The sequence below is a fragment of the Lagenorhynchus albirostris genome, chromosome 2 (genome assembly GCF_949774975.1).
Source record: "Lagenorhynchus albirostris chromosome 2, mLagAlb1.1, whole genome shotgun sequence".
NCBI classification, from domain to species: domain Eukaryota; kingdom Metazoa; phylum Chordata; class Mammalia; order Artiodactyla; family Delphinidae; genus Lagenorhynchus; species Lagenorhynchus albirostris.
The window spans coordinates 86,514,267-86,536,168 of record NC_083096.1 but is presented as its reverse complement, the minus strand read 5'-3'; the positions used below and the strand labels follow the sequence as shown (position 1 = coordinate 86,536,168).

Below are 21,902 nucleotides of genomic sequence, written 5' to 3'. Positions count from 1 at the left end.
ATGCTTGGCATGCAGTAGTGATAGAAGCTGCTAGAAGTAGTGGAACTAGCAGTAGTATACATCAGTGTTTCTTAAACCATATATAGAAGCGTCAGTGGTTTTTTTCCCAGTTCATCACAGACCAGCGTTTTTTGTAAAATTCAATAAAAATTAAATGGAAAATGAAAATTATTCTCATTATAAAATTAAAAAATTTTTACTCTCAGTATCAGTACGCATCTTATTGCTGACTAACAGACCACACTTCGAGTAGTCTTGAGACAGAGAAAGAAGTGGTCTTTCTACTGCTGAATGATATTAGTATAATTTTTTTTTCAAAATTACCCTTTATTGTTGATGGTGTTTTCGAGAGGTTGTCCAAAATTACTCAGTTGTTTCTCTTCCATTTAAAAATTAACTTTGGAATTCCCTGGCAGTCCAGTGGTTAGAACTCTGAGCTTTCACTGCCGAGAGCTGGGGTTCAATCCCTGGTCTGGGAAATGAGATCCCACAAGCTGCGTGGCACGGCAAAAAAAATAATAATAATAACTTTGACATTCTGGCCCAAATACTTCTGGACTTGTTTTCTGGACAATCTTAAGATTTCTTATATAATGCCAATCAGTGTTTACGAAAAGTGGAAGGGTGGCGGGAAACACCCTAGCAGATCCATGCTTTAAAGTGTTATTTCATATGTAGGTGCAACCTCTTAAAATACAATCACATTTGACATGTAAAATCACATTTCAGTGATTACACCTTATTTTTACTATACTCTTAAGTTTTATTAAACTGTGGGAACATTTAGAATCTCTTACTTTTCTCAGGTAAATTAGAAAGTGTCCCTTCTGTCCCATTCATGGAGTTCGTAAGACGTCCAAGCTTCTCTGAAGTCTGTCAGTTGCACTAAAGAGTCAAATGAATACTTACAGCTCTACAGCTGTTTTCAGAAATCACACATTCAGAGCGATACCTCAAAGCTGCATTCCATCCCATGTGATACTGCTCCCCGCCTCTCCATAAGCCATTCACTGTAAATCAATAAAAGACAGTTACCTGGAAAAAGAAAACTTGTTTCCTTCACCTTCTTTTCCCCCTTTTGCTAGATATGATTCAGTATCTGTTCTTACTTTGCCAAGTTCCCAAGTCAAGTGTCGTGTGTGGTATAAAACTCTCAAACACATTCAGGACTCGGGACTCCCCCTGCTGTGTGGCATTCCCACGACACTGCCACCTCTTCACCAGGGCAGCTCCTTCTCAAGTCTAGAGCATAAACTGACTCAGCCTGCTTGTTCTTGCTTATTTGGAAAGAAATCTTTAAATTGTATGATTTTTTAAAATTGATTCCTAATGTTGTGTCAGGTCTTGTTCATTTCATTTTTAAGAGTGGACACAAGTTCCCAAAGGCTACCAAGGGCTATGTTAGAATGGTTCTGGTAGTGTTGCCATCATTTTCGTTTTGTTTTGCTTTCCATTGATTTATCTGTTTATTCTCACTTGTCTCCGTTTTCCACTCTCATTTCTCTCACTACTCCCACTGGGAGTTATGCCAGTGTATTTTATGTGCCTCCCTTTATTTATGTCTTTTAAAATACATGTTTTTGTGTGTGTCTGCCTTTATTTTTTGAGTTGTATAACTGGTATTGTGTTATAGATTTTATGCTGGTTTTTTTCCTCAGAACCATATGCTTTCTTTTTTTTAATGTCACTTTATTGTTAACAGAATCTTATCCAGGATCTTACATGGCACTTAGTTGTTGTATCTTCTTTTTTCTTTTTAATTGAGACATAACTCATGTGCTATAAATTTCATTGTTTTAAAGTATACAAGCCAGTGGTTTTTAGTATATTCATAAGGTTGTGCAACCATCCCCACCAATTCCAGAACATTTTATCACCCCTATAAGAAACCACTACTCTACTTTCTTTCTCTATGGATTTGCTAGATATTTCATGTAAATGGAATTATATCTGACCTTTTATGTCTGGCTTCTTTCACTTAGCAAAATGTTTTCATGTTTCATCTGTGTTGTAGCATGTCCTTTTTATGACTAATGAATAATATCCCATTATGTGTATATACATTTTGCTTATTTAATCATTATGTGATAGACACTTGGGTTGTTTCTATTTTTTTTCTATTATGAATAATGCTGCTATGAACATTGGCATACAGTTTTTATACAGATGTATGTTTTCATTTTTCTTGGGTGTATACCTAGGTGTGGAATTGTTGAGTCATATGATGTCATGTTTAACTTTTTGAGGAACTGTCGAACTGTTTTCCCCAGCAGCTGCATTGTTATATATTCCCACCAGTAATGTATGAGGCTTCCAATTTCTCCACATCGTCACCATTTATTTTCCTTTGTGTGTGTGTGTGTGTGTGTGTATGTATGTGTGTGTTTTAAGCCATTCTAGTGAGTGTGAAATACAATAGTATCTCATCGTGGTTTTGATTTATATTTCCCTGGTGACTAATGATGTTGAGCAGCTTTTCGTGTGCTGTTGGTCACGTGCATATCTTCTTTGGAGAAATGTCTATTCAAATCCTTTACTCACTTTTAATCGGGTTGTCTTTTTTATTGTTGAATTATAAGGCTTCTTTATATTCTGATTTTAGATCCTTATCTGATATATGGTTTGCAAGTCTTTTCCCCCATTTTGCGGGTTGTCTTTTCACTGTTTTGATATTGTCCTCTGATGCACAAAAGTTTAATGTTGCTGTTGTCTAATTTATCTATCTTTTCTTTGGTTGCTTGTGCTTTTGGTATCGTAGCATCAAGTGCCTTCAAGATTTATCTGAGTTGCTGGTTGAACACAATCGATTGCTTTTAACTACTTGACCATTTTCCATACTGTATATTTAATGTGTATTACCTGTCTCCTCCCCCATAGACAGCCACACCATCTCCAACTCCCCATTATCACAAACTATCCTCTATACCTTCATATATGTACCTTATAAAACAGTGTGAGAATTTATTGGAGTGAAATTGCTTGATCAAAAGAAATTGCTTACTTTGACCAAGTACTATCAGATTGTCCTCTGTAATTGCTGCAGCCATCTACACTCCCACCAACAGAACACTGAGGATTCTTTATCTTCACATCCCCGCCAATACTCAGCATTATCCAGCTTTCAAGTTGGCTAGTGTACAGCAAGGAAAGTGTTACTTCATCGGTATATAATTTGCATTTCTCTGATTACGCATGAATTTGAGCATCTATTTGGATGCTTGTTTGGGGTTGTTTTTTTTCTTGTAAATTGCCTCTTCATATCCTTTACTCATTTTTCTTGTGGGATTGCTGTCTTTTTCTTGTTGATATTTAGAGATTCCTTGCAAATTATAGGCATTAGTCCAATTTAGTTTTAGAAAGCATAAATACCTTTTCCTGTCATCTGTATGTTAACTTTGACTATGGTGCCCTTTGTTATACAGAGAGTCTTAATTTAGATGTCACCAGATTAGTCAATTTTTATTCAGTACCTTATGGCTTGTGCTTTTGAAGTTTTATTTAAGATATCTTTCCCCACCCCATATCACAGAAATTTTCTCTTATATTATCGTCTATTGGATTTCTAATTTTGCATTTTGCATTTAGATCTTGAATCCATCTGGAGCCTACCTTTATATATAGTTTTAGGTGGGATCCAGTTTTATTTTTTATCCTTACAGTGAGCCAGTTTTTCTAGTACCATCTATTAGACAGTACTTCTTTTCCTCATTGATTTATGGAGCCATCTCTTCTGTATATTAACCTCCCCTTTAAACATGAATCTCCGTACCACAACGTTCATTGCAGCACAACTGTTTACAATAGCCAGGACATGGAAGCAACCTAAATGTCCATCAACAGATGAATGGATAAAGAAGATGTGGCACATATATACAATGGAATATTACTCAGCCATAAAAAGAAACAAAATTGAGTTATTTGTAGTGAGGTGGATGGACCTAGGGCCTGTCATACAGAGTGAAGTAAGTCAGAAAGAGAAAAACAAATACCATATGCTAACACATATATATGGAATCTAAAAAAAAAAAAAAAGATAGTTCTGAAGAATGTAGGGATAGGACAGGAATAAAGACACAGACGTAGAGAATGGACTTGAGGACACGGGGAGAGGGAAGGGTAAGCTGGGACAAAGTGAGAGAGTGGCATTGACATATATACACTACCAAATGTAAAATAGCTAGCTAGTGGGAAGAAGCCACCACATAGCACAGGGAGATCAGCTCAGTGTTTTGTGACCACCTAGAGGGATGGGATAGGGAGGGTGGGAGGGAGACGCAAGAAGGAGGGGATATGGGGATAAATGTATACATATAGCTGATTCACTTTGTTATACAGCAGAAACTAACACACTGTTGTAAAGCAATTATACTCCAATAAAGATGTTAAAAAAAAGAGAATCTCCAAGTTCTTTATTCTGTTCTGCTAGTTTATCTATTATTATCTATATGTACCTATTGTGTATATACATATAATTTTAATATATATAATTTTTGAGTGTGTGTATATATATATATATTCACACACACACACACTTTTTTTTTTAGTCTGTAACTTGGTGGTATATTCTAATATCTGTCTGTTAAGGCACGTCTTTCTCCAAGCCCCCACCAAATCAACTAGGTATTCATGAAATTTTTCCATGTAAAATTTTAGAGCCAATTATTAAGCCACTCTAAAAAATCCAGCTGCAATTTTTATTGGGATATATTGAACATATATTAACTTAGGGAAAATTTATACCTTTAAATATTAAGTCACCCCACCTAAGAGTATGGGCTATCTCTTCAATTATTCAGGTCATCTTTTCAATAGAATTTTAGAAAGTTCTTTCATGAGATTCTTATTCTTGGTAAAGATGATTCCCAATATATTATAATGTTTGTTGCTAAAGTTTAACTGTGGGATTTTGTGTTTATCCTCTGATAATACACTTTCTCTTAAGTAGTTACATACAGAAACTCCAGCAAAAGTTTAATTCTCATTGAGGGAAAGATATACTTAACCCATTGCTTTACAAAAATCTTCAGATAAAATTTAGAGAGGCTGCTACGGCAGCCTAGCCAGATACCACTACTCTCCTCCCGCCACTGTTTATACCCTGGCCTGTGTTTTCAGAGTACTCTCAGTTACTTTCAGTTACAGGAAGTTCTTAAATAAGAATTAATTATTTATCTATGTTTTTAGTCCCAAGAACTTTGAAGAGAAACAACTTAATCCAAGCCATAAAATAATGATGTATTTAGTGACCCTGAAGTCCCAGCTCTCTCAATAGAAATTGCTTCCTAAACATTCATATTCCTTGTTTTTCACATCAGTCTTTCTGTGTTTTCATTATATTTGAGATTCAGATTTTATCAGTTTCTACATGTTCTAACCTAAAAATGTCCTCTTACCTGGAACATTTTTGCTAAGTTAGGTAAATATTTCAGACTGTACACCTTAAGAGAAATATAGCCCCAATCATTTTGATGATTATGATAACCATAATGATCATTTTAATAGAAACATTAATATAGTGAATATGATATGCCAGGCACTGTTCTAAGCATGTTTATCTATACAGTAACCCCACGAGGTAGCTGTAATTCCCTTTTCATTGATGAGATGATTAGATTAGAAGCACAGAGAATTAAAGTAATTTGTTCAAGAACACATAGCTAGTAAATGATGGGATCTGCCTGAAACCCCATCAGTCTTGCTCCAAAGTTCATGGTCTTAATCATTAATCTATGCTCTCTCTTTGATATTTTAAAATATCCTATGTTTTAAAATTTGGGTGGGATAAAACATTAGAAAGTTTCAGCTTTTTTTTTTTTTTTTTGGCTGTGTTGGGTCTTCATTGCTGCGTGCAGGCTTTCTCTAGTTATGGCGTGTGGGCTTCTCATTGCGGTGGCTTCTCATTGCAGAACACAGGCTCTAGGCATGCGGGCTTCAGTAGTTGTGGCACATGGGCTCAGTAGCTGTGGCGCACAGTCTTAGTTGTTCCGTGGCATGTGGGATCTTCCCGGACCAGGGATCAAACCCGTGTCCCCTGCATTGGCAGGCGGATTCTTAACCACTGTGCCACCAGGGAAGTCCGAAAGTTTCAGCTTTAAAAATAAATATGAGTCTGACAACCTCCAGAGTGTCTTTTAACTGTCATCTCCCATGAATTGGCATCTAGTTCTAGATGCAAGCAGTTACTTTGCTTAGTTATGAAATCCGCCTTCAAGGAACAACAGGAGTTCTGGAGCTGTTGAGGATGGTACTGAAGCAAATGTTCCTTTTTTCACTTACATCTGTGCTCTTAGAAAATAGAATCAGTAAAATCTTTATAAACATTTGTCAATACTCAGGATGATTTTATAAGTTTCTCTTTGATACTAGAGTCAGGTGAAATAACTACTGCTACATTAAAGATGCAGGTTAAAGATATGTGTGTAATTTCCAGACTGGCCTCTGTGCTCCAGCATTCCTAAGACCTGTCTTTGTCATCTAGAGTGGTTTACCAGTTATGGGCAGTACACTCTGGAAACCCATAAATATATTACAAGGTAGTTCCCAGAGCTCAGTCCTCTAGATAATAGTATGGAGTATGTTCATTTCTGATTTTCATGTTGTGTGGACGACCAAAACAAAGGTGAAAGAGGGAAAGCATGTGCAGTAAGAATGATTCCTGGTCTCTTCAAACATAAACATCGATCAGAAGCCACAGGGAAAAAGACATTAGTTCCAGTCGCAGGCAGCTGATAGCAGTGCTGCTTGTGTAAAGTCACTACCGTCAGGAAAGTGACAACCACTTGTTACTGTCTCACTTTCATAGTTTTATGTACAAATTCTTATTTCTCTTGTTTCGCCTTTGAACAGAGCATCTTGGTCCACCATCAGGAACAAACTCCGCCAGGCAAAGCCCAGCCCTGCAGCACAGGTCCGTGGGACAGTCACAGGCCAACCACATACCTGGGGACAGGTGGGGCTGCTCTTCTCAGGTTTTGGTTTTTTCCCCTGCTCATCTCCCCACTTTTCATCACCCACCCACCCCCACTCACCTCCACACAGTTATGCAGAAGCCAGCCGGTTAGGTCAAGATGAGATGTCTACTCCCTCCGGTCCCTTTGTCCCTTCCTCTCCCTCTTCCCAGCCCCAGCCCAGGGTGCAGCGTAACAGGTGGGGATTAGAAGGAAGTGACAGTAGCACCTACTCTGCTGCTCTAGGTCCTCACGGTTTTGGTAGGGAAGCCCCAGACCCACATCAATTACCATCTTCTTAGACTACCTGAGCAGTATCTGTGCATATTTCTTTCCTCTTTCGTTGAAAATGTAAGTCAAGAAACAAAAACTAAATTTCCAGAAATTCAGCATTTTCACAGGCATTGGTACTGCAGGAGAGCCATTTTACACTGTAACAAGGTCAGCTTACCTGCCCTCCGGTTCAGTGACTTGAGTGCAGTTTTCCTTGATGTAAACTGTGCTGAGACACCCTTAAAACAAAAAAACAAAAACAAAACGAAAAAACAGCGTGGGGGTGTTGACAGACTTGAAGCCAGGCTGGAGTTAATGGCTAGTTTTTGCCTGGCATCTCTCTGCTTCTAGATACAGCCTGTCTTAATAGCAGTTTGTCAGAGGGAGAATGGCACAATTCAGCTTTTAAAGGAAAAGAAATTGATCCACTTTTACTTTTAGGCTGTTTTTCATATTCTCAGTTCAGAGAGTGACTTGATTTCTCTTTCCTGTAGAAGTGTCACAGAAGGTGAAATTGGAAAAGACGTCCTCACTTCCTACAGACACTCGTGGTCTGACCACAAGCACCTTGCACAGCCTGACACTGCAATGATTTCAGTCATAGGCAGTCGGCACAATCAGGTAACAGAGATTCCCCCCAGATGCGGACTGTTCTTTTCAGTTGCTGAATCACTGACACTGATGAATTTTAACTGCAAATCAGTTCAGATAAATTTGTTCCCCAAACTGATCATTCTTAAGGACCTACTCTGTGTTTGGCATTCTCTTAGTGTCCACGAGACAACGTAAAGAGTGAAAAAGAAGTTTATCCTCTATTGGAGAAATCTTAACCCTTAGTTGAGTACCTAGAAGTAGCAGTGTTTTAGTTAATCAAGGAAGGATTTGGGGTGGCTTTTTTTTTCTTTTTTCAGGAAAATTAGTCAAAATCTGCTTAAAGGAAGCACTGTTCAAAATTCTGTTCTCTGATTGTTCTGTTGCATATTGACCAACTAGTAGAGAAGACATGTAATCTTCAAATTAATTTAGGCTGCATTTATAGAAATTAAGTAGCCCTTTGACCAAAACATACATTCCTTCCTTATGATATAGAAATGCATATTGATATCATATGATAGCACTTATATGTGGAATCCCCAAAAAATGATACAAAGGAACTTATTTACAAAACAAAAATAGACCCACAGATATAGAAGACACTAAGATTACGAAAGGGGATGGGGGATAAATCCGGAGTTTGAGATAACATATACACCCTACTATATATAAAATAGGTAATCAACAGGGACCTACTGTAGAGCACAGAACTATACTCAATATCTTGTAATAAACTATAGTGGAAAAGAATCTGAAAAAGAATATATATACATGTAACTGAATCACTTTGTTGTGCACTTGAAACTAACACAACATCGTAAATTAACTGTACTTCAATTTTCTTTTAAAAGTGTGTATTGAGAATATAAATCATTTCTTCTGGCCATAAAAGGCCAGAAGAAGTTTCTTCAAACTTTAAATAAAGCAGTCCATGTAAACTTGTTTTCCTTACACTTCTCTCTCTCTAGAGCCTTGGCTGTTACCCAGTGGAGCTGGAGCGAGGCCCCCGGGGCTTTGGATTCAGCCTCAGGGGTGGGAAGGAATACAACATGGGGCTGTTCATCCTGCGTCTGGCTGAGGACGGTCCTGCCATCAAAGACGGCAGAATTCACGTGAGTTGGCTTCTGTCTGCAACCTTTGGTTCTGGCTCCGGACTGGAAACTTCTGAAAATAGTTGATTAAAGGGAATGCAGAAACCTCCTGAATCTATGAAGCAAGCTTTTCCATCACTAAAACCTGAAAGGCAGATGCTTGTCATGAGTTCATTTCCTCTTTGCAGGGTGCTATACTGTATTGCAGTTAGGCTGTTTGCGCTGGCTTGACTTTGGTCAGTAAGAAAAAATCAATTTTACTTACGTAGTCAACATTCAAGGGCAAATGGATTAATAAATAAAATATACTTTCATCTTATTAAGTTTTGGGAAAGCCAGGATGAAACAGAATCATCGACTTCTTCCAAGAAACAATAATCCCAGGATTTTTTTTCCCCTCTTAGCTACTTCTAGAGGGAGCCAGAGGTCGAAAAGCATGACTCTCCCAAACTTTATTATCATTTGCAGGACTAGAAATCACGTCAGCAATGTTCCTGCATAGGGGTTCTCAGCTCTGAAACACTATAGCTTTGTACATGGCGTTGAGGCCAGATGGTTTATGGATCTGCAAAAGATATTTTCCTTCCTTCTCTAGATGTTACTTAGAGGATTCTTATATTGAAGACATTTGCTGGGCTCAGTTTTTTTTAAATAGTTAATTTACTGGTATTCAATTATATGCTAAAAATTTTATATGCTAAAAATTATAAAATCCGGACAGCCTTCCCCTTACTATTCAAGAGAACTTTGGACTTCCTCCCTCTGCTACCAGTGGGCATCAGGGAAAGATAAATTTTTCTTTTTCTTCTTTTTATTTTTCTCTTTTGCTTTTAACTAAGTAATTAGAAAGGCAAATGACCCTGGCAAATTATTAGATGGTAAATTCTAACAATGATTAGAAAAGTCTTCTGGGTGATTGCAGTTTTAAATTATGCACATCACTACTCCACTCCCATTACTCATTTCATAAACATTTACCGAGTGTTTGCTTTACCCAGGGATTTATACATGATACTGAATAAGCAAGGAGAAAGAGTGACCCCCAAACAAGATACCATCCTTTCTCTAAAGGACTAGACTTTTGTACAAGTTCAAAGTAGGTGAATATGAGTAGAGAAGATTTCATAGACGAGGTGGCATTGGACAGTCAATGGGATTTCAACAGGGAGAGATTAAGAAAACATTCCAGGCTGAAGAAATGAGCAAAGGGGTAAAACGAAGGAAGTACACGTCATATATAGGGAACTGCAAGTGGTCAAGTTTACCTAGAGTCTATTTAGAAAATACATAGGAAGGTAGAAGAAAATGAGAATATGAAAGTAGGATGAATCACCAGTATGTAGATCCAAGGCAGTGGAAAGTCACAGAAGGCTTTTGCGCCACGAGTTCCCCCTGAGAGCAATACACTGATAAAATCAGTCTCTTGGTGTGTAGGATGGATGAGGGGATAGGGCTAGCTATAGTTTAGGCATCGAATCATGGTGGTGGGAGTGTAACTTGGATGGTAGTACTTTGGGTGGACGGTAAGTGATGCATGTGGGATCAACCGTTAATGAAGAAAAGACCAGTTTAGATGACTGACAAGTATTAAATGAGTGAAGGATGAAGGAAAAAAAAGAGTAAAGGATGGCTTAGAGGCTTCACCCGGCCTGTACTATGAAAAAAAAAAACGTGAGGGAGGCCAGTGGGAGAAAGGATTTGGCAAAGACTGATGATGTACTAAGTTGTAGTCATGTTGAAGGACCAGCTGGTTGAGCAGGTGTAAATATTTAGCAGGCAGTTAGGACAAGAGGTAAAGTCCCAGATTGTGACATTACCCAGACGGAAGTGATAACTGATGCCTTTGCTGTGGATGAATTCACTAAAGGAGACGATTTAGAGAGTTGTGGGCCAGGGGCAGGACTCTGGATAAGGCCTGTCATTAGTGGACCATAGAAAGTAGAGAAAATGGGGAGGGTGAGAACGCAGAGCAGCAGAAGCAGAGCTGGAGGGTGTTGACGGCAAGGAGAGGGGCTGATGGCCAAAGTCCATTAGTGTGCTGAAGCTGAGCTGTTTGCTCTCGCCACAGTTCACTTTCTTGTAGGGACAGTTTAATAAAGTGGGGAGAACATGGGTTTGGAAATCAGACAGGACAAGGATCGAACTCTGGTTCTGCCACCTTGTAGCTGTGCATCGTTGGGTAACTACTCTGAACCTGCACAAAACGCAGAGCTATAATACATGTAAAATACATGGCCCAAGTAAACTTCTTAAAGTTTTAGTAAGAGCAGTTTGAGGCACTGTTTATGGGGATGGCATACTTATTTCTGGTTTTCTTGGTCCTTTTTCTCTTCCACCCCCAACCTTTTAAAACAAAAATCTCTAAGTCATTTAAATTTGGAGTTTTAAAAAAATCTCATTGTATATTGTATCACAAAACTCCAGTTAAACCAAAAACTAGGATATAATTGAAATGTTGGTTTCAAATATAACCCTCAGATACACTAATCTCACCAAATAAAAGGCAAACAAAGAGGCCTTAAAGGATTCTATTTCTAAAACATGTTATTCTTTTTTTTTTTTTTTTTTTTTTTTGCGGTATGCGGGCCTCTCACTGTTGTGACCTCTGCCATTGCAGAGCACAGGCTCCGGACGCACAGGCTCAGCGGCCATGGCTCACGGGCCCAGCCGCTCCGCGGCATGTGGGATCTTCCTGGACCGGGGCACGAACCCGTGTCGCCTGCATCGGCAGGCGGACTCTCAACCACTGCACCACCAGGGAAGCCCTAAAACATGTTATTCTTCATAATCAACAGAAACTTTAGAATTATGTGATTAAATCAGCTTTAATATAAAAAAGAAACTCTGAAATTTGAAAGCAAAAGCAAATAAGCTATTACTGCTATGCCCAGGTTTGTTCTAAACTCTAATAAAATAAATCAGCTTTTCAGAGAATAATTTTTCTGGCTACTAAATCATCAAAATCTTGACTTGGTGTAGGGATCATGGGAGCTTTGCTGTAAATGACAACTTACTCAGGTGGCCACTGTCCCAAAAGATGAACATTTATCTCCAGCTGACACTTGTGCATGGAGCCAGCCACCTGAGCATCCATCCTGTCTGCCTTCCCCTCCTGCCTCTCTCCTCTTCTCCCGTCTTTTCTGTTAAGCTGACACTGTACTTTGTGTCCTGTACCTATTATTCCAGTATCTTCCACACCTGAGGTAGTGCCTTGAATATTGATAGTAGATGTTCCATAGATATTTGTTGAAAGAATAGAATGCATGGTTAATATTTCTAGATAATGGGAGAATTTTTTTTAAATATTTAAGATTAACTCTCAGAACTTATTACTGGGTAGACAGGACTTGGGCTATAGGAAGGAATAAGCAAACAGTGTAATCGTATAATTCACTAAAACAAGAAAATGTTTACTTTTAAGATAGATGGAAAGGTGTTGAGAGGATCTGTACATGTAGTGAGTCTTCAGCTGGTCCTTAAATCCTGATTTAGAGAGGAAGGAAAAAGGTTCTGGGCTAAGGGAATGAGAAATCAGCTGAATGGAAAAAGTCCATATTAGGTAATAGTGTCAGACTGAAATATTTGACAAAGAACAGAAACCGATTTAGAAACTATTAAGACTCTGTTGTCTTCCAGACCACATGTTTTCACTTGTATTAGTTTTAGTCTCACAAAAACTCTGTGAGGTAGGGGGCATTATCACCACTTGCAGATTAAAACTGAGGCTCAGGGAGACTGAGTCACAGCCATAGAGGGACCCAGGGCCACTGTCTCTTAGCCTGGTCTGTGTGCTTTCACATCAGGCCATGATTATGTCATTTGGACTCAATTCCTTTGGGAGGCATAAAGGGTCTTAAGAGGTTGTAAGATAATGTAAGCAATGTGTTAGAAATATTGTTTAGTCATTTTAATATTTTAGTGGATGTTGTTTGAAAAACTGCAAGACTGCCTTTAAAAAGTGACTTTTTTAAAGGAACACAATTTTTCTCTATCGTTCTTCCTACTTTCCCCCTTTTGGTTCTCCTGTTCTCATTTTTTTCTTCCCCTTTCATTTCTTTCTTCTCTCCTCTCTCCTCTGTCCCCCACAATTCTATTTTTCAATAATACAAAAACCTGACCTTGAATTTTTATTCTTATCAAAAAATATATTCCCCATTTTTTGTATTTTTATCACACTTAAATTTTTTAAAGTAACAAACTTTTAGAAGAATGTTTACATTTCCCTCTCAAAGGTGTGATTTTTTTATCTTAAGCTTTGTGTAGTCCAGTTTAGACCTTTTTCCCCTTTTGAGGGCCTCTCTACCATAAATCTTAAAACCATGGCTTTCCTCTCCTTCACCCTAATTTAGTTTTTAAGTTAAACAAAAATGACACCTGGTGGCAGATCTGTTCAATTACAAGTTTTTTGCAGTTTACTTATTGTGCTGAAAGAATAAGAAATATGCAGGTTTGGACAGAGAATTTAAGCCAAAGACTATAATTGAAATGAATTATAACCTCAAGCACGTTTTTACAAGATGTACCCAAAGCATGCTCCAAGTAGTATCTATTTTAATATTAATTTCTCTAATTATCAGAGGGTTTTATATCTGGTGCTAATTTGTCATCTGTGTTTCCTCATGAAAATGATTTTTCTATAATCACTTATTAAAGAAAATCTGGGTACCGACCTTTATTTCACTTATATACCTATTCTGATTATAAGGGTTTTTTAATGAATTGTGTTTATTACTTTTTCTCCATCCTATTATGATTATCATCATCTTACTTTGGTTTTTATTTTAGATTTTTTTTCCACTTTGTTAACTCCATCTATTTTGTGATATCCTCCACTCATTTTTTTCCCATAAATATGCAATAAAACTTGTTCTGTTTTCTTAGTTTACTTGAAAAATTTTTGCATTGTATAGAACGGGGTGCAGTCTATAGTTAAATCTTCATCCTGCTACTTTTTTTTTTTTTTTTTTTTTGGCTGCTTGGGTCTTTGTTGCTGCACGTGGGCTTTCACTAGTTGCGGTGAGCAGGGGCTACTCTTCGTTGCGGTGCGTGGGTTTCTCATCTCGGTGGCTTCCCTTGTTGCGGAGCACGGGCTCTAGGCACGCGGGCTTCATCAGTTGTGGCTCGCGGGCTCTAGAGCACAGGCTCAGTAGTTGTGGCGCACAGGCTTAGTTGCTCCGCGGCACGTGGGATCTTCCCAGACCGGGGATCGAACCCGTGCCCCCTTCACTGGCAGGCAGATTCTTAACCACTGTGCCACCAGCTTTAAATCTTTTTTTGGAAAACCAGAAAATAGATCATTTGAAAATTAACATTTATTTGTGCTTGGTGTATAATCCTGTTTTTAGCTCATTAATTCCTCCCAACAGCCCCAGGAGGTAGGTAGGTACTAATGTTATCCCCACTTAACAGAGAGGAAAATGAGACCACTCTGCTAGGACGAGGTCGAGCCAGGAGTGAACCACAGACATTATGACTCCAAAGCCCAGCTTCCAAGCCACTGTGCGCTGCTGCAGCTGTGGATACAGAGCAATCCTACTCACCTCTGTTAAATAATTACTGCGTCCTCTTCTGTTATCTCTGCATTGTTTTAGTAAGCTCTGCAAATATTGCTTTTTGTAATTTCAGTAATTGTCCATTGTTCAGTTTTTCTGTTTTGAAGCCAATACCCTTTAGTTGTTTGTCACCTCGAAATGTTTAAAATCTGGATATATTTTTAAATCATTACCATCATTATCTTTAACCAGGTCCTTTGCAGAAGTGATACTTCACTCTTTCACATTTCCTTTTTCTTTTCAAATAACTACAGACATTTCTAGTAAATAGCAATGGTGCTGAGGCATTTTATTCTGATCCCTAGCGTTTGTTTGTTTTCTAGGGAAATCACTACACACTAAAGTCATTTAGTGTAAGCCAGCTATTGGTTTTAAATAAGTATTCATAGTAGTATGAATTTCTCCAAGCTGAGTTTTCTTAGAGTTTTAGTCTATAAATATTTCATTTAGGTAATGCCTCATATATGTACAGGGTGTAGCAGCAACACAAAGGAAGGAGTAGGCAGTTCTCCCTGGAGGCCAGGATGGGCTTCAAAGATGAGGAGCCACCTGCCTAGGATTTAGGATATTCAGCTTGAGTCGGAAAGTACCCTTCACAGGCGGATTAATCAGAGGTAGCTCTGTGGTATCACGTGGGTCATAGAGCCTTCACCCTCTCCCACCAATTAACGTTTGGTTGAAAACTTAGAATTTGATTCTTGGCTTCAAGATGCCCAGATCCTGCTTACTAGTCATAGAAACTTCTTTAGCATAAATAAAACTGGACATCTTCTCTTCCTACTGCTACCACCTGTCCACTCCTCGTCAACTCTAGTGTAATAGCACTGTGCACAAGTTAAATATTTTACAAAGAGAGTCATTCAGCAGAGTTGGGTGGCTCTAGGGATGACAAAACAGAACCAAAGGAGGATGTGTAGTTTCATGTTGTTTCTGTGAATGTTCCCTGTCTAGGTTGGGGACCAGATTGTTGAAATCAATGGGGAACCTACACAAGGCATCACACATACTCGAGCAATTGAGCTTATTCAGGCCGGTGGAAATAAAGTTCTTCTTCTTTTGAGGCCAGGAACTGGCTTGATACCTGACCATGGTAAGTTAAGTAGCTCACCTGTAGCTGAAAAGCTGAGAATGTGTTTGTTAGGGAGGGGGCAGCAGAAGGAAAAGGAATATCTGTTTGGAGGGGACAGATATTTTACTAGCTAATTCAGAGGTAACCACCAGAACCATCTAAAGTTAGTTACCATAAATAATAATATTATAAAATAAGTGATTCATACAGAACTTTTGTTAGACTAGAATATATATGTTAAGCTAGTTTCAGCAGAAAACACAGTTGCTTTTGCAGAGAAAAGTGCCTATAAAAAATGAGAACATTAGAGGCAAACGATTTTAATGTCATGAAAAGCATTTGAAATCTCTTCAAATGTTATTTTTTTTCCTTATAGTAAGATGAGTTTCTCTCTTAATGAGCAGCATAAGAACTTTAGGCTTTTCTGGTCATTTGTCAAAAACAAGTTACTTTAGCTCTACCTGGAGACAAGGAGTTGCACTTGGGACCATTTCCGTAGTCCTGTACTGATCTTAAATTTCCTTGGTTTCATTGTATGTTTTTGAAATATCACAGTATTTGAAAATCACTGTTTATCAACTGAGTGCACTAGTCTAGAAGTACAATACCACACCACTTAGTCGTTGTCCGTTCCAGTTTCCTCCCTTCCCCCCATAGAGCTTTTGAGGGATAAGTATAGACATGACCTCCTACAGTCCCCTTCCAGCCTATAATCCTCTGACTGTATTACCTTCCACCATCTGCTTGTAAACCATACGTCCCCGGTGACATCTTTGCTAACTGAGCTGTGATGTTTTTTTACACAGTCCTAGGCTTTTTCTCTTCCTTCTTCAGGTTTGGCTCCTTCCGGTCTGTGCTCCTACGTGAAACCTGAGCAACATTAAGGCTTTCAGGGCTTTTCTTGGTCTTTCCTTAAAAAGATTTGGTAAATTTGCATGTCTTGTAAATCACTTCCTTCTTTTTTTTTCTTTTTAATTAAAAATGATGCTATTAAATACATCTACTTCTATCTTCTGCACTTTTCAGTTTCCTTTTGACATTAAATTTGACAGCTTAAAGCAAGAAAATTATTTACAAATGCCCATGAACTCCATTCTGGTTACCACAGTTTGGTCTCCTTTATTAGTGATTTTGGCAAATCCTGAAGCTATATCCATCAATAATAGCTAAATTAGTAAGCTGCTTGGACCAGGTAATTTGGTCCAATTATTTTATTATTTATTTCTTTTAAGATTTTTATTGGGCTTTTGCTACTTATAAAGAATTTACACATCATATATTATCGTACCTATTATACAAATGTAATTGGAAAAATGAATACTATTATTTTGTATATATAAAACAACCTACCCTTCAGGTACAAGTATAGCTGTCTGTATACGTCTGCCTTTATAGAGAGAGATCTAAACATACATGAACTTTATTTATAAGATACTCAGGCTGTTTAAGCAGTCAGTAAAATTCAAACGGCTATCAAAAAATTCAAAACTTAATTGTTCCTATTTATAATTCTAAAATTTAATAATGTTCTACTCAAATCACTTTTTTTAGGTGATTGGAATATTAGTAACCCTTCGTCTTCCAATGTGATTTATGATGAACAGTCACCATTTCACCCATCTTCACATTCTGCTTTCATATTTGAAGAGTCTCGTGTGCCAGTAATTGAAGAATCTCTGATGAGAGTTCAGATATGTGAAAAGGCAGAAGAATTAAAGGACATTGTGCCCGAAAAGAAAAGCACTTTAAATGAAAATCAGTCTGATATAAAACATCAGTCTCTTCTCCATAAAAATGTGAATAAAAGGGATCCACCCAACAGTCATGGGCACAGTGATAAGAAAAATCTCTTGAAAGTAGAAAATGGTGTCACACCAAGAGGCAGATCTGCTAGTCCCAAAAAGTCAGCCAGTCGATATTCAGAGGAACATTTAGAAAAGATTCCCAGCCCTCTAAAAAATGACCCCAAAAGAAGACCCAGAGATCGATCACTCAGCCCCAGGAAAGGAGAGAATAAAAGTAGTCAGATCAGCACCAGGGCAGCTTCTGGACAAGACCATTGCAGAAAAAGCAGAGGACAGTCTTCAAGCCCAAAGAAGCAGCAAAAAACTGAAGGAAGCAAAGACCAGTCAAATGTGAACCAAAGAGTAGGGGGCTATGCTAGCAACAATGCTGAGCAGATGTCAGATGGGAAAGAAAGATCAGGTGTTATCAGGAAAGATACAAATCAGAATCAGCCTGGAAAAAACAGAACCAGGTCTCCAGAGAAAAAAAGCAAGAGAATGGATGAAAAGTCGCTTCCATCCAAAAAGACAAATAACACTACTAGTAGAGCTATATCGGAAAATGAAAAAGGAAAGAAAGCAACCTTAGTAGAAACAAGTTCTAGTAAAGATAAAATAGGAGAAAATGTCAAAATATCAGAAAAGAAGCCAAAGCAGGAACCTGAAGAAAGAATGGTTTTAAACAAAATAGAAGATCACAAAAGAAAAGAACTAGAGGCAGCTGACAAAAACAAAGAGAGCGGAGGGTTCAAACCTGAAAGCGGTTCTCCAGCTAAGAAAACACCAATAACTCCAGGGCCTTGGAAGGTGCCAAGTGCAAGTAGAGCCACAGGCACTACTGGTGTGGCCGAGAAGCGACTGTGACCTTTAGTATAAAACAAAAAAACAAGTTGTAATCTTTTCCTACTAAAAAGCAGTGTTCCCCTCCCCCCCCAAAATCATTTTTTTCAGGAATTCTGAAACACACATCAGAAGTACATTTTAATTTGAGCATCAAGTTACCTAGGCTGCATGAAGGGCCTGCAGGATTGCTAAGAACCCACTGTCCCCCTGGCTGGCTGCCCGCCTTGCGCTCAGGAAGGAGCCGCACCCACGGGCTCATCGGACACGCCCGGCTCAGGCCGCCCAGCTCGTCTTCATGAGTGTCTGAACAAATGACATGTTGATATTCACAACGTGGTCACAACTCACTTTATATTTGTGCCAAGTTATCTACTGTATCATGTCTATTTTATCCTTCTCACGCAGATATTTCCACAGTAATGAAAAAACTAGGTTTGGCTTGGAAGTTGATATTCTCAATAGCATGTTGCATGTTTACAGAGAGAAATATTTGAGCCCTTGCAGAAGAAGAGATTGTTAACTCATCATTAAAGATGGCAGTTGCCTCTCCTAACAGCTTACTGATGATGTCCCCGTTTAAAAATAAAACTCCCAAACATCACTACTGGAAAGAAAGAAAAATGTAGTCAAATACTGACTTTCTTATGGCTGTTTATTTTAATTCGGCCGGATAAGGTATTTCAAATAACTGTTAAAGATGTGATTTACAAATGAATGTTCAAATGAGAAAGCACTTCAATTGATTAAGAGTTCACCTCCTGCTGTGTTATCCAACTCTAATGTGTTACAGCATCTCAGATCACCCTTTTAGTTCATTTATTTTATTATGAAACCACAAAGAAGCATGTGGAAATATTGCTTATTGCTATCTGAAGAAAAACTACCAAATTTCTCTTTCTGGATATTTTGGTTGAACCAACTACTAAGTCATTAGTCATTAATACATAATACATATTTGAAGAGGGACTTAATCATGAAACCAGTTTCACGGTCCGTTGCCAGATGAGGTACCAACTCATCTGGCAGCCGCTGTACAAGTTCAAGTGTTGAGAAGCAGAACCTGTGTGAGACCGACTCACAAGCAAGTGAGAACAAACGTGGTGGTAGACAGTCCTTGCTAGATCTTAATATCTAGCTACATTAACCTATTTACAAAGAAGAAAGGGATCGTAAACATCTGCTTAGCTTGTACAGATTTTCAGAATTCTTTTCTAAAGTCTAATTAGAGATGTTTGTTGGAAGGTAGAGACAGTTTTTAGCTCCATAAAATAGATCCGGGTTTCTCAGCCCCCGGAAGCAGCATTCAGTAGCATCTATAAATAAAGGAACATTCTCAGAATAAAACCATTTTCTGGAGTATTTGAACACACTTGTTCTGTCACCCTGGGTTCATCTTGTTATTGTGAAACACATCATGTCCAGGTCCTTCCCTCTCAGAGTCTGACTGTGAAATTCTTTAATATAACAACTAAATCAGCCCCTGTAGATAAGACATGCTTCCCAGAGTGAGATTTCTGAAATCCCCTTTCCATCCAGAACTATATTTACCCACCTATTGTAACTACTTGAATAGAGAAGAATTAGAAGGCTTGATAAATGCTAAGAATTTAGTATCACAGAAATGATTTATTTTCCCTATAGTCCACAATTAGTGATAAAAATCCAATTTTTGTTAACTGCGACATAACTTTGATGTCATCTGTTGTCAGTCTGATGTAGCTCTTTCCTAAGTAACCTGTCACTGTACTGATTCTGTACTGACTTAGCAATGTGGCCTTGGAATGCTAAGCAAAATATGGATGTACTGGTTGTAAATGTTTATATATTGTACAGTACCTTTATATATACACTTGAGGTTCTGATTAGAGAAAGAGACCTGTAAATCGCTCGTTATTTTTTATATAGATATTAAAAAAAAAAAGAAAAACAAAAATCAGTTCATGGCCTGCATTTCTTTTACTGTCAGGTTTATGTAATGTTGCTTTTTCTATTTGTGGAGCTAATTCTCATCATGGTCTGAGTCCTCAAATAGATTTTTATCCCTACAAGTAACAAATATTCAAAGTCCTACAATCAGAAAGACTCTTACAATGATGACTTTACCTGTATAGCTATACTTATCTATATGTAAAGCTCAAAATTAGTTTGAGTTGAATATCATTATACCTACTTAATACCTTTCACTGTAAGGAAAATAGCTTTGCATAAATAATTTGCTACCCCCCAAAAATCCTTTCTTACACTGTCAGGGAAAGAAAAGGACTTGTCTTATTGGAAATTGTCATCAGACATTTCTAGTGGACATAGCTGTGTAAGTCCAGTTACCACAAGGTCACAAACTCTATTTCATCAGACTGTGGCATTTCACATTATTTTTAAATCATTTTATTTACTCTAGGTTGTACTTGTAGAGTGAAGTATTTTGACTTGATTTCACTGAAATTCTTGGAATGAATAATGCCTAAAACCTAGCTCAAGACCATGGTTAACTGAATACTCTTGAGGAGAGAAATTAATTCCCGCCTGCCATCACTGAACTCACACTGAAAATAAACTCCAAACCCCGAGCCCTACCATGGAGATGTGTGTTGTAGCAAAGCCTGCAGAGTGGCAGCAAAGTCATTTTGTTGCTGTTTTAGTGGACGTATTTTCTTATTGGTCGTAACAGCAAAAAAGTTCTGGGATGCTATCACGTTGTCTCCCTAGGGAGATTAGTGAGTAAGAGCCTATACTATTGTCTTCTAACCCCTGTACGTTAAATATTTGGGGCCAAGTAGCTTTTGCACAGAGTCAACTCCTATTTCAGAAGTCTTGGACACAGAAAAGCATGTGGCTTTTTATTTCTACCTGAGCATACCTTGGTTATTTCCTTTTTTAATAGTCAGATATTCTCATGTAGAAGAAGTCAAATGCTTTTCAAGGTGAACTAATGAAGAGCTTCCTGTTTAATGTGTCCAACATTCCAAAAGAATTGGGTTTTAAGAAAGCAAGGACTACTCAAATTAGTTAAACTGTGTGACAGTCTTAACTACCGACCTCCACAGAGATGTGTTTAAGCTCGAGCTTAGTCCAGAGTGAGCTCCAGGAACTAAGGAACAGTGGTGTAAACAGACTTCAGTCACGAAACGTGATGATTCAGTCTGGCGTGAAGAATATATCAGAGCAACTTCTTACATCATCCTGGCATGCTCCAGTGCTAAGAACTACTTGTGCTTTTTAAACAATAACAGATTTGTTTATTTAGGCAGCTCTTTACTGCTTATGCTATTAAGGTTTATCAGCAAGACAATGACTGGTTTAACGCACGCCATAATTATGACATGAACTCTATAATCTTTGCTTCAGTTGACTGAATTAGTTTAAGATATCCACTAACTTGGATCTGTTTTCAAAGTTTCTATGCAAGTAGAGCCTTAAGTGTAAGAAGCGAGTATGAAGGCTTATTGAGAGTAGAATTTAGTAGAGTTCTGCCAAAGAACTCTGAACCTTTCTCACATACACATTAAAATACAAAAACATAGCCAAGTGCTTTAATTTAGCCTGAACCTATATTTTTCCAAAGAATCCTGTGGGTATTTGTCTATTTTACAATGTTTGCATTAAAGTCAAGCAGAACTATTAGCAAATTTTTATAGCAAATCAAGAGGCTTATTTTGTCCTTAATAAACAACTATTTGTTACCTTGAGTAATACCTTACTACAGCATATAGGCTCAGGGTGTGCTGCAGGAAAGGAATGGAATTATTTCA

At 38.0% G+C, this 21,902-nt stretch overlaps 1 protein-coding gene across 6 annotated transcripts in view; it reads left to right on the top strand.

Annotated features, from left to right (window-relative positions):
* MAGI3 (membrane associated guanylate kinase, WW and PDZ domain containing 3) overlaps positions 1-20,068 on the top strand; it is a 269,898-nt gene extending 249,830 nt beyond the window's left edge. For 3 of the 6 annotated variants that reach the window (XM_060139305.1, XM_060139302.1, XM_060139301.1), the window contains 5 exons: positions 6,847-6,949; positions 7,715-7,841; positions 8,783-8,926; positions 15,409-15,547; positions 17,078-18,405. In XM_060139305.1, the coding sequence (XP_059995288.1) occupies positions 6,847-6,949; positions 7,715-7,841; positions 8,783-8,926; positions 15,409-15,547; positions 17,078-18,174 (1,610 nt within the window). In that variant the 3' untranslated portion in view covers positions 18,175-18,405. Of the gene's footprint in view, positions 1-6,846; positions 6,950-7,714; positions 7,842-8,782; positions 8,927-15,408; positions 15,548-16,360; positions 16,431-17,077 lie in introns of those variants that run through there. The other 3 variants (XM_060139306.1, XM_060139304.1, XM_060139307.1) reach the window with 3 other exon arrangements.
* Positions 20,069-21,902: the final 1,834 nt, after the last annotated feature.